This window comes from Salvia splendens, chromosome 8, assembly GCF_004379255.2.
Source record: "Salvia splendens isolate huo1 chromosome 8, SspV2, whole genome shotgun sequence".
NCBI classification, from domain to species: domain Eukaryota; kingdom Viridiplantae; phylum Streptophyta; class Magnoliopsida; order Lamiales; family Lamiaceae; genus Salvia; species Salvia splendens.
Genome location: NC_056039.1, coordinates 26,357,164 through 26,369,798, shown reverse-complemented (window position 1 = coordinate 26,369,798; position 12,635 = coordinate 26,357,164). Strand labels below are relative to the sequence as shown.

Sequence of the window (12,635 nt, the reverse complement as noted above, 5' to 3'; positions counted from 1 at the left end):
TCTGAGTTCACAAAAAAATGATGGAATGTTTGGATCGGAAAATGCTCTGATACCATGTTGAGAATTGAGAAAAGATTGATTGTATTATTTCTGTTGTTTTGCAGATACATTCTTTACCTCTATTTACAGGGCTATAGAGATGGGTAAATTAAATGTGCTTAGGAACTATACATTTTTAGACCCCAATCAATAAATATTTTCTCCTTGAAACTCTATACTTCTTCTTCCAATATTCTTTAAACTCTTCAAAGTTCCCTTTCCAATATCACCTACCAGTAGAAGCCACATCATGTGATTGTACCGTATGTGAGAGACTAAGAGTGGCCTATTTAGTGAAAGTTATGTTTTCCATTGCTAGTAACAAAGACAGACCCCTCTATCAGTTCGACGTCATTAACGTATTCCTTCATGGATAGTTGACCAAACCGGTCTACATAGAGCCACGGTCAAGATTCACAATGGAGTTTGGACAAAAGAAGTGTGTAAGCTCAAAAACACATTGTATGAATTGAAGCAGGCACCTAGAGCTTAGTTTGGAAGGTTCACCAAAATGAAGAAGAAACATGTCGAGCAAAGCAATTCAGGCCACACGTTGTTTCTCAAGAAACGAGACAACAAGATCACAAGTGTATAGGACATGATCATCACATGGGACGATGAAGAAGAAATAAAGGAGCTGAAGAAGAATCTGTTTGCAGAATTTGAAATAAAGAATTTAGGTATCTGAAAAATACTTTCTAAGGATAGTGGTGCTAAGATTAGAATGAGGAACCTTAAACCATGAGAGGAAATACATACTTAATTTATAAGTTGAGCTGGGATGATAGACTCTAAACCAACCGATACACTCACTATTTAAAACCATGACATAGATTGTTGAGGGGGCTACACCAGCCGACAAGGGGATATATCAAAGGCTAGTTGGAAAATTAATACATCTCTCACATAGTAGACCTGACATAGCCTATGTCGTTGAAGTGGTTAGTCAGTTCATGCCACACATATGAGTCACGGGGAAGCAGTCTTAATAATTATTGGGTCGATAAGTCATGGGATATAGTTTGCAAGGAACAACCATTTGTACATTCAAGGTTACAATTCTGATTCGGCACAGAACCCTATGGATAGAAGGTCTACGACTAGGTACTTCACATTTGCGGGAGGAAATCTTGTACTCTCTCCGTCCCAAAAGAATATGCACTCTTTGACAAACTCATAGTTTAGGATGTTTAGGTGGGTGATTAACACAAGTTGTTGAGTAATTTGAGGTATAAAGTTTAGGTTTCATCCACTTATTTGCTATTTTTAGAGCTAACGAGAGTGTCAAAGTCTTGATGTAAAAACAGGTCTAAAACGAGCTTAAACGGAGTTGAACGAGCCAATACAAAGAGTTTGCCCGCCCAGGCATTTTCTAGGTGAAGAAATACCCGCCCGAGAGTTCTGGCTGGAAATGCACATAAAGAGATAGAGAATTTGGCCGGTCGGGCGTTCCCCATCCGATGAAACGCCCGTCCGGGCATTTTGAAACGAGTTGCGAGTTCTAGACAAAACACCCGGTCGGGTGTTTTGACAGTCACAGATCACCAGGTCGAATGTTTTTGACAGCTTCCTTATTTTGTCCATTTTCACTCCAAATACAAAAGGAACTTCACACATTTCGACCCCCAACTCCCACATTACCAAATCAATCAAGATTTCAAGAGATTGATGAGGATTTGAAGGCAGGAGGCTTCCCCATTCAAGAGATTGAAGGAAGAAGACTCTCCAACATCAATTCCACCTATAGGGAGTTGTAGGTTTCATTTCCATAATGTTTAGCCTTGTTTCTTGTTTTTCCTTTTGTTTTGTCTTTGAACATGAGTAGCTAGATCTTCTTTAGGGGTTTGATGAAGTTTGTATGGAATCCATGGGTTGATCCTTGATTTATGTTATCTATCTCTTTGTGTTGGTTTTGTTGGGTATTGAGCTCTTATTATCCAATTGCTTAACTATCAATTTGATACATCTCGTTCTAATTGTTATCATTGAAAGATGCATGATTAGAATTGTTAGGTAATCAACAACTCCGTGAGATACATGTGATCGAGAGATGCATGAGCTAGAGAGAGGGCTTAGGTCCGTTGTTCTTGGGAGTTAATCTCGACTTGTATGGAGGAGACTCCTACACTAGAGATTAACCCAGATGTTAGATGCACCCGAGAAGGGGTCTAACCAATTATCCCGACTTTCCTAGCCACACATGAGAACCAATAAATAAGCATGATTCCTAGGTGACACCCGTGATCCATACTAACAGATCCATATCCCTACCTTTTCCAATTTGTGTGAAACCATCATTTACTTGCTTTACTTAGTTAATTTGTCTCTATTTGCTTAATTGTTCTTTGTTCTTAGTTTAAGAAAACCGAAAAACACATTTCCTTAGTCTAGATAGTGTTCAAAGTTGCATCGTAATACTCAAACCGGCTTTTAGTCTTTGATGATAGATAATTTTAGCTTGGCACGTGCTACTTATCCCGTACACTTGTGGGTGACGCTTTTAATTGCGAAATTAACATGAGTCACTCTTTCCTTTTTAGTTCGTCCCACAAGAATATGCACTTTTCAATTTTGGAAACTCTTTTCTCTCTAATGAGGTGAGACTCATTTCCACTAACAATACTTTAATTACTTTTTCTTTCTACTTCTTTCTTACTTTACCAATTTTGCATTCAAACCCGTATCGAATCCAAAGTGCACATTCTTTGGGGACGGAGAGAGTAGTAATTTGCAGCAGTAAGAAGTAGAAGGTGGTGGCACTCACAATTGCAGAGGCAGTTATGCGTGGGATTAAGTGTGGCATGAGAGAGATACTGTGGCTAAAGAAGTTGATGACGGAGACCTCCAATCGCCAAAGTCGTGCAGACTATACTTGTCACGACCGCACTTCCTAAGGATTAGAAGCACGGGGAATCGTGACTAGTGGGGGAGTTAAGAAGCGGGGAAGGAGGGGGTAGCGATCAAGGAAGTACGACATATCGCTCAAAGATGAAATTTCGTTTATTCAAACCAAAGGTTCAATCCCGAAATTACATAACGAAAATGACAGAGTTCAATAGCTCAAAGAAAATAACATAAATTCTTAAAACATTGAGTAGCTGAAGCAAATGAGAGTTTAGCTACTACTATGTATGAAGACATAGTAGTAACCGGAACAGTGATTGAATACGTTCTTGGATCATCGCTCAACATCCTCCGCCTCCCGACCTTGCTCAACCTGCAAATAGGGAAAACATATGCATGGGCTGAGTACTTGATGCACCCAGTGAACTCATGCCCGAAATACATTTATCATTTAAGTTATGTCAAGCCATCATCGAGTGAATCTCGGGTTTTACTTTAAAAAAGGCCGAGAAACACTAAAATCATTCCTTAAAATAGTGTCCGCGCGGACAATCGTCATCCTCCATCATATACCATATCTGAACCATCATGTGAAACGAGAATGTGGCCACAATCTCGATCACTGGACCGGCCAACCTAGGGGACGGCTCACGATCCCCATCAGTGCACTAGCCTAAGTAGGGCTTGGACCCTAGTTAGACCCGAATTCGTTAACCATCAAAGTCTAGTAGAACATTATTCTAGTAGACAATCAGATAGGCAATTCAAAACAAAATACGGCATGCCATACTATTCAGAATGCCACCCCGACGTGCAGCCGTTCATCACGAGAATGAGGCAAGCAACGAGACCCAAAGTAGTGTGGGCCCTGAAGGACAACCACCACCACCACCGCCACAGCCGGAACGAAACATTGAGAAGGAGTTTCGGAAGGAACGTCCTCCCGTTTTCGATGGAATGAGAGATCCGGCCAAGGCTGAGACCTGGATTCGGGCCATAGAACGTATCTTCAAGTTCCTAAGGTGCACCGATCAGGAGCGCCTATCGTGCGTGACCTACCAGCTCACTGGGTCCGCGGAATTTTGGTGGGAGACCAAGCAGCGAACGATGTCGCAGGAACAACTGGACGCCCTAACTTGGGAAGACTTTAAGGGGGAACTCTATGATAAGTATATCCCGAGGAGTTACCGCAAGGCTAAGGAGGTCGAGTTCTACAACCTAAAACAGGGGCGGATGACCGTGACGGAATATGACCGTGCCCTATGTGACATGTCTCGATATGCACCGGAGCAGGTAAATAATGACGAGAAAATGTCGGAGAAGTTTTGTGCCGGTCTGAGGCACGAAATAAGAATGGCTCTAGCATGCCGTGGAAGACTCTAATATGCCGAGTCACTGTCTCGTGCATTGGACGTGGAGGAAGCAATGCCACGGGAAAAGACAGTTACACCCACACCGCCGACCCCACAGCAGAATTTCCGAGATAAGAGGAAGTGGGACAGGAACCGCGAACCCTTTGACAACAAGAGGTTCCAGGGTACCCCAAACTCTGCTTGGGGAAAAGGAAAGCAAGCTGCTCCATACCAAAGTGGAGATTTCCGTCAGAGAGCACCTCCCTGCGCCAAGTGCCAGAAGAACCACATGGGGGAGTGCAGAGTCGGGAAAAACGTGTGCTGCAAGTGTGGTGGAGTTGGACACTTCGCCAAAGAGTGCTCGAGCAACAATAACACTGGAGTTGGGGGAACACCGAATGGGCCTTGAGGGAATCCCACACCACCTCAGCAGCCGCAGCAGCGTCGCCAACCATATCCCACTCAAGCTAGGGCCTATGCCTTGGGACGCAAGCAAGCTAAAGCCACACAGGGAGATCCAAAATAAGATAATCTGGCAGGTATGGAAACGCTACTTGACATGCCTGTTGCTGTTCTGTTTGATACGGGTGCGTCGCACTCCTTTATATCGCGCTCCTGCGTAAATGCTTTAAGACTTCCTGTTGATGAACTTGAACTTAAGATGAACGTGAACTCACCGGTAGGAGGCCTTATAGACCTTTCACAATCTTGCTCGAACATAGAATTTATGATGGGAGAACTTAACTTAGTGGCTCACAACCTACATGTTATGGCAATGGAAAACATTGACATTATTCTGGGGATGGACTGGCTAGCTGAAAACTATGCCACTATTCGATGCCAAGAGAGACAAATCTCGTTACAAACCCCGGGGAAGGAGCCCTCTACCTTCCACGGGATTTCGATGAATCAGCGGACTTGTGTGATATCGGCACTTCAAGCAACTACGATGATTAGAAAGGGGCGTCCTGCCTATCTCGTATATCTACAAGGACATGACAATAAAGAAATGAAAGTTGAAGATGTGGCGGTAGTACGTGAGTTTCCCGACGTATTTCCCGATGCTTTGCCAGGCCCTCCGCCTGACCGACAATTGGAGTTTACTATCGATCTGGAACCAGAAGCCGCACCAGTATCGAAAGCACCTTATAGGATGGCACCGAGAGAGTTGGAAGAACTCAAAATCCAGCTACAAGAACTACTGGACTTGGGTTTTATCAGACCCAGTGTATCGCCGTGGGGAGCACCTGTGCTGTTTGTGAAGAAGAAAGACGGAACACTGAGAATGTGCATAGACTACCGGGAATTGAACAAATTAACTCTCAAGAACAAGTATCCCCTGCCGAGAATAGATGACCTGTTTGACCAACTCAGGGGAGCAGGAGTATTTTCAAAAATGGATTTAAGGTCAGGATATCACCAGCTGAGGGTACGAAGGGAGGACATACCCAAGACGGCATTCCGAACGAGGTATGGGCATTATGAGTTTGTAGTAATGCCGTTTGGACTGACAAATGCACCTGCAGTATTTATGGACTTAATGAATCGAGTATTCCATCCATACTTAGACAAGTTCGTCCTTATGTTCATAGATGATGTACTGGTTTACTCGAAGAACGAAAAAGAACATGAGGAGCACCTAAGGATCACGTTGGAAACACTAAGAACGGAGAAGTTGTACGCCAAGTTCAGTAAGTGTGATTTCTGGCTAAAGGAAGTGAATTTTCTGGGGCATATTGTGACGGCCGAAGGGATTCGAGTTGACCCCACAAAGGTGGAGGCCGTACAACAGTGGAAGGCGCCAAAGACCCCAAACGAGATTCGGAGTTTCCTTGGACTGGCAGGATACTACCGGAGATTTATTGAAGGATTTTCTAAAATCGCAAGGCCGATGACTCAACAACTGAAGAAGGGGACCAAGGTCAATTGGACACCGGAGTGTGAGGCTAGTTTCCAGTTGTTGAAAGAGAAGTTGACCACCGCACCTATTCTAGCCGTGCCGGAACCAGGGGTAGACTATGTGGTTTACACTGATGCGTCGAAGGTTGGACTGGGGTGTGTTTTGATGCAAAACGGTAAGGTGATTGCCTATGCTTCACGGCAGTTGAGGCCACACGAGCTGAACTACCCTACTCATGACCTGGAATTAGCAGCCGTTGTGCATGCATTGAAGATTTGGAGGCACCATCTCTACGGAGTTCAGTGTGAGATTTTTACCGACCATAAGAGTCTAAAATATTTCTTTGAACAGAAAGACTTGAACATGAGGCAACGCAGATGGCTCGAACTAGTCAAGGATTATGACTGTGGCATTAACTATCATCCCGGCAAAGCAAACGTAGTGGCAGATGCATTGAGCCGGAAAGCCCAACCACAATTGGCGACATTTCTCACTCGGGAAGCGGAGTTGATTCGCGAATTCAGCAAGATGCGATTGGAAGTAGTGAGAGCTCTGGAGACCGTGAAGGGAAAGATCGCCACCTTGGTAATTGCATCCGATCTGCGAACAAGGATAATAGAAGGACAACGAAATGATGAAAATTTGGAGAAAGTTCGACTGAAGGTGAGGAAGGGCGAACAAGAGAAATTTCGAGAGGAGGCTGATAATGCTCTCACCTACGACGGGAGACTATGTGTGCCGAACGACGAAGGACTTTGAAATGAAATTTTGACCGAGGCACACGAGACTCCATATACCGCTCATCCTGGAAGTACCAAGATGTACCAGGACTTGAAGGGATTATTCTGGTGGGATAGAATGAAGAGGGACATAGCTTCGTTTGTAGAGAAATGCTTGGCGCGTCAACAAGTAAAAGCTTTACATCAACGACCCTATGGGAAGCTGCAACCGTTGGAAATTCCGGAGTGGAAATGGGAACATATCGCCATGGATTTTGTGACGGGTTTACCAAAGACACGGCAAGGGAATACAGCCATTTGGGTGATCATAGACCGCCTCACCAAGAGTGCGCATTTTATACCTATCCTTATAACTCATGGATCCGACAATCTGGCCCGGATTTATGTGAAAGAGATCATTCGACTACATGGAGTGCCAGTGACAATCACGTCAGACAGAGACACCAGGTTTACTTGGAGATTTTGGATAAGTCTACAACGAGAGCTGGGTACACGACTGAATTTTAGTACTGCTTTCCATCCACAAACCGATGGACAGTCCGAGAGAGCGATTCAAACTCTCGAGGACATGTTGAGAGCCGTGGTTCTCGACAGAGGAGAAAATTGGGAAGTTGTACTACCATTGATCGAGTTCGCCTACAACAACAGTTTCCAGGCGACAATAAATATGGCCACATATGAATCATTGTATGGGAGGAAGTGTAGATCTCCACTCTACTGGGATGAGGTTGGTGAAAGAAGAATACTCGGGCCAGATTCAGTCGAAGAAATGATTGAGATTGTGCGACAAATTCGACAAAGGATAAAAGAAGCACAAGACCGACAGAAGTCGTATGCTGATATCCGGCGTACCGATTTACAGTTCAACGCGGGAGATAAGGTGTTCTTGAAAGTATCTCCGTCGAAGGGGATAATGAGGTTTGGCGTAAAGGGGAAGTTGAAGCCGCGTTACGTAGGGCCTTATGAAATTCTTGAGAAGGTGGGACCCGTAGCGTATAGGTTGGCATTACCGCCGAGTTTTGGGACTGTGCATAATGTTTTCCATGTGTCACAATTACGAAAGTATGTGTTCGATCCTAAACACGTGGTTCATCAAGAGGAAATGATATTGAATCCCGACTTGAGTTATGAGGAGAAGCCCGAAGCTATTCTGGACAGGAAAGTGCAAGAATTGAGGAATAAATCGATCGCGTCCGTGAAAGTACTTTGGAAACACCATGGCCACGAGGAGGCTACTTGGGAACTCGAGGATAAAATGAAAGAGAAATACCCGGAGCTTTTCGTTAGAAATGAGTAAATTTCAGGACAAAATTCCTGTTAAGGTGGGTAGAATGTAACACCCGTACCTTTAAGTACGAACCTAATTTATGTAACGAAATAATTGATAAAATTATTTCGAAATACTATGCTTCTCGATAAATGTGATTTGGGAAATCGTATGGTTTTATGTGTTTAATGTGAATAGGAGCGTGCTTATTATATTTAATTATGAACGTTGGGAGACACGTTGAAGGTCTCGTTGAAAGCATGACGACGAAATTGCTAATTTTTGTAGCAAGACGAATGAAATACGTGGAGATGGATATTTTTCTCATGGAAGGCGACGTACGTAAATCGAGGAATGGTTGAAGGGATTATATTTGGAACAACACCAAATATAAGTTGTGCCGTTAAACGTACTTTAATTTTTGTTCGGGAAGGAGGAGTTAACAAAATTAAATAAAGACCCGTGAATTTTAATTATCGAAGGAAAATACGAAAATATAAAGTATGAATTTATTTTGGGCTTTGCAAATTTAATTAGAGTCCAATTATCTACCTACAAAATAGCTTGGACCCTAATTATTTTAAATCCACTAAATAATAATAGTAACACCAACTTGGGCTTACAACACTTGAGCCCAACAACATGTAATTAAATTAATTGAAGCCCAAATCTGTCCAAGGAAATGGGAGCAAGCCCAAGGATTTTTTCTTCCTTCCACCTCTCGGCCGATTCCATCCCCCCACCCATGGAGACTTTCCACTTTTCATCTTCTCCAACTCCTTCACCTTCTATCTTCCACCATCAATGCCCACAAACCAAGAGTCACCACCACTTCTCAATTTATGCTCTTCTCTAACTCCCCACATTACACTACACAAAAAAAAAAAGAGAGAGAGTGAGAGAACCGAGAGAGAGCCGAGAGAAAGCAAGAGGAGGAGGAGTTCATTTTTACCATTCTTGTCCATTCACCACCAAAATCAACCATTTTTTTGAGGTATACACTTTTCTAAATCTTAAAGCATGAGTAAATGGTAGCTTGCATATATCAATTCCATAATTCCTTTCCATAACCAACTCAACCAATTAGCAATTGAAACAAATCGAATAATCGTCGTATGTAATCGAAAGTACGAAAGAACTTAACTTTATAATAATAACGTATATCGCGGGACGTTTCGGGGTGGTTCCGGGCGTGTTCGGGGCTGCGCGGTGCCTGGCCGGCGGCTGGACTCCCGGCGACGGCAGGAGGGTGGCCGCTCCAGCGGCTGGGTTGCCTCAGCTCCAGAAGCGACGACCGACGGCGACTCCAGCGACGGCGACCCGCAGTCCCTCGCGACTTCTTGGCGAGACAGCAGCGGCATCGTGACGACGACGATGGGAGCCGGCGAATTGGAGGAAACCGACGGGGAGGATTGGGAGGCGGTGTGTTTTTTTTTCCGTCGGATATGGGGGGAGAAAGAGGACAGAGGGAGAAAGAAGATAGAGGAAGAAGATAGAGAGAGGGATAAAAGAATGGGGCCATTTTTTTATTTAAAAGTTTGGGCCTTTTGTTTCTTTAAATGAATTAGGCCTATAATTTTAAATTGGTTTAGTTGTTAGATGGGCTCTATTTAATTGTTGGGTTTTAAGAATTAAGATTTGAGAAGTAAGAGGTGAGGTAAATAATTGAGTCTCGGGCTTTTAAATAAAATCTTCGGGCCGATATTTAATCGTGACGAATTATTTAATAATTCCCGGAAAAATACAGAAGGAAGAATAATTTTATCCTAAGTATGAAATAATATATTTCAAAGGTAAATAATTGCGATAGTTAAAGTATGCGCTTAAATAATTTTTAGAAATTATTTTCGACGTCATGGAAAATACGAGGAGCCAACGGAGGAAAGAACGAGCGTAAGCGGCCGACCGGCGTCGCACGCAACGCCTTGGGCGGCCGCTGAATAACCGAGAACGCACGAAAACCGAGAAAAAAGAATTAAAAGATTTTAATTAGAGTGCATGCATTCTAAATACCTTCGTTACCGAGATTTGATGTGAACTTTATGTATTTTCCGAAAAGGTGGTTTGCACGCACGCTAAAAGTCAGAACGAGAAGCTATTTACGGAAATTCTAAGCTTTTGAGGTGGGCTTTATTACTTAAATCTTTTTTTTTTGAAATTGATATGTTTATGGTGAAATAAGGGAGGTTTTAAATAGTATGTCATGCCGTATTTTGTTTTGAATTGCCTATCTGATTGTCTACTAGAATAATGTTCTACTAGACTTTGATGGTTAACGAATTCGGGTCTAACTAGGGTCCAAGCCCTACTTAGGCTAGTGCACTGATGGGGATCGTGAGCCGTCCCCTAGGTCGGCCGGTCCAGTGATCGAGATTGTGGCCACATTCTCGTTTCACATGATGGTTCACATATGGTATATGATGGAGGATGACGATTGTCCGCGCGGACACTATTTTAAGGAATGATTTTGGTGTTTCTCAGCCTTTTTTAAAGTAAAACCCGAGATTCACTCGATGATGGCTTGACATAACTTAAACGATAAATGTATTTCGGGCATGAGTTCACTAGGTGCATCAAGTACTCAGCCCTTGCATATGTTTTCCCTATGTGCAGGTTGAGCAAGGTCGGGAGGCGGAGGATGTTGAGCGATGATCCAAGAACGTATTCAATCACTGTTCCGGTTACTACTATGTCTTCATACATAGTAGTAGCTAAACTCTCATTTGCTTCAGCTACTCAATGTTTTAAGAATTTATGTTATTTTCTTTGAACTGTTGAACTCTGTCATTTTCGTTATGTAATTTCGGGATTGAACCTTTGGTTTGAATAAATGAAATTTCATCTTTGAGCGATATGTCGTACTTCCTTGATCGCTACCCCCTTCTTCCCAGCTTCTTAACTCCCCCACTAGTCACGATTCCCCGTGCTTCCTATCCTTAGGAAGTGCGGTCGTGACAGTACTGTGATTATAAGACCACTATCTATATTTCTGAATATCCAGTCAATTATGAAAGGACCAAATATGTGGGGGTGGATCAGCACTTTATTAAGAAGAAACTCGAAGATAAAACTATGGAACTACCATTTGTCAAGTCAGAGGATCAACAAGATGATATCTTAACAAAGGTAGTGAACTCGAAGGTCTTTCATGAGGTTTTGGGCTAGTTAATTATCGAAAGTCCCGTTACTTAACTTGAGGGAGAGATTGTTGAAAAGAAATTACAATTCCTGCAATCAAGGAAACAAATGGAGAAGGAATCAGCTAGTTGATTAGCTTATTAAGATTATATCTCCCCATATATAAATACTAGTACTTCCTAATCTATAAGACATGTAAATTTCTACGACAAAATGAATATTCGAGAATTAAAATCCTTATTTTCGTCACAAACAAGAGCAGAAGATATTGTGGATGTAGACATAATGCATATAAAGGTGAGGTCATCAATGTGGTTATAAGGGGAAGGTGATACGAACGGGAGGTCCAAGGCCAAGGCGGATGTGATCACGACTCCCCTTAGGCTGCCCGAAAGGCCCGTCACGAGATCCATCAGACAAAAGCTTCGGGAGGGCGTTTCAAACTTCACCCGGAGGGCAATGGAGAAGGGAGACGGAACGCCCGGTTGGGTGAATCCACCCCTCCAAAACGCTCGATCGGGCGTTTCAAACTTTATCCGAAGTGCCATCCACGTTCCAGAGATTTCGCTCGGTCGGGCGAACTCACCATCCCAAAATGCCCGACCGGGCGTTTAACAAAGCAGCGGCGGAGTCCAGAGAGTTCGCCCGTCCGGGCGATTTCACATGTCCAAAAAGCCCGACCGGGCGTTTTAACTATTTTAGCCGAATTTCTCTTTTTTAACCCTTTTCTTGGGATTCCAACCCTAGCTATAAATACTATTTTGTAACACTTTTGTTGGCAGACTTGGATGAATTATATTTTGAAGACTCCTTTGAGAGCATCTTCCTTGTGAGATTTTTATCCAAATTCCTACATGTAGGTTGCTTGGTTTATGTTCATTAGACTAGATCAAGTATATGTATGCATTTATGGTGGTGTAGTCATGAATGCAGAGCCAATGGAGTGTTTGTTTTGGGTGAAAGTAGCCTAGGGTTGCCCACATCTTCTTGTGGGAGGTCACAGGTCCCCAAAGAGGATTCCTCCCTCTTTACACCCTTCTTCCTTTTCTAGCCTCTCCACCAAACTCCTTTTGAGCCTAGTTTTTGTGGCTAGCTCAACCTATCATTTTTATCTTTGCTAAATAAATTGGAGTCAAATACTATTTTGGGTATTTCTTGGACACATGGGAGGATTCCCTATCAGAAGGTTCACTAGATTTGCGGGAAGGAAAATATTTTCTTTCAGTTGAAATTTGTAAGAAAATATTCTATTTGGCTAAACATATTTCTAATTTGTGTGATATGATCATACTATAATTTATTCATATTTCTTATAATATGTTTTATGTTTTTCTATAGAAATTATAAAAATACTT

The 12,635-nt window shown here is 42.9% G+C and overlaps 1 protein-coding gene and 2 long non-coding RNA genes across 3 annotated transcripts; 2 read left to right on the top strand and 1 right to left on the bottom strand.

The window, feature by feature from the left end:
• Positions 1 to 3,681: 3,681 nt before the first annotated feature.
• LOC121745984 lies at positions 3,682 to 4,266 on the top strand. Its single transcript, XM_042139929.1, has one exon. It carries the CDS (start codon positions 3,682 to 3,684, stop codon positions 4,264 to 4,266), a length of 585 nt encoding a protein of 194 aa, XP_041995863.1.
• Positions 4,267 to 8,609: 4,343 nt separating this feature from the next.
• On the bottom strand, positions 8,610 to 9,630 carry LOC121744955. Its single transcript, XR_006038729.1, has 2 exons — positions 9,095 to 9,630; positions 8,610 to 9,012 (listed from the first exon to the last, which is right to left on the bottom strand). It is a non-coding gene; the product is annotated as an uncharacterized LOC121744955 (long non-coding RNA).
• On the top strand, positions 9,011 to 10,797 carry LOC121744958. Its single transcript, XR_006038731.1, has 3 exons — positions 9,011 to 9,136; positions 10,202 to 10,265; positions 10,756 to 10,797. It is a non-coding gene; the product is annotated as an uncharacterized LOC121744958 (long non-coding RNA).
• The last annotated feature ends 1,838 nt before the right edge of the window (positions 10,798 to 12,635 follow it).

Excerpts from the sequence above, each read along its gene's own strand:
- LOC121745984 (XM_042139929.1), top strand. The coding sequence starts at position 3,682 with ATGCCACCCCGACGTGCAGCCGTTCATCACGAGAATGAGGCAAGCAAC.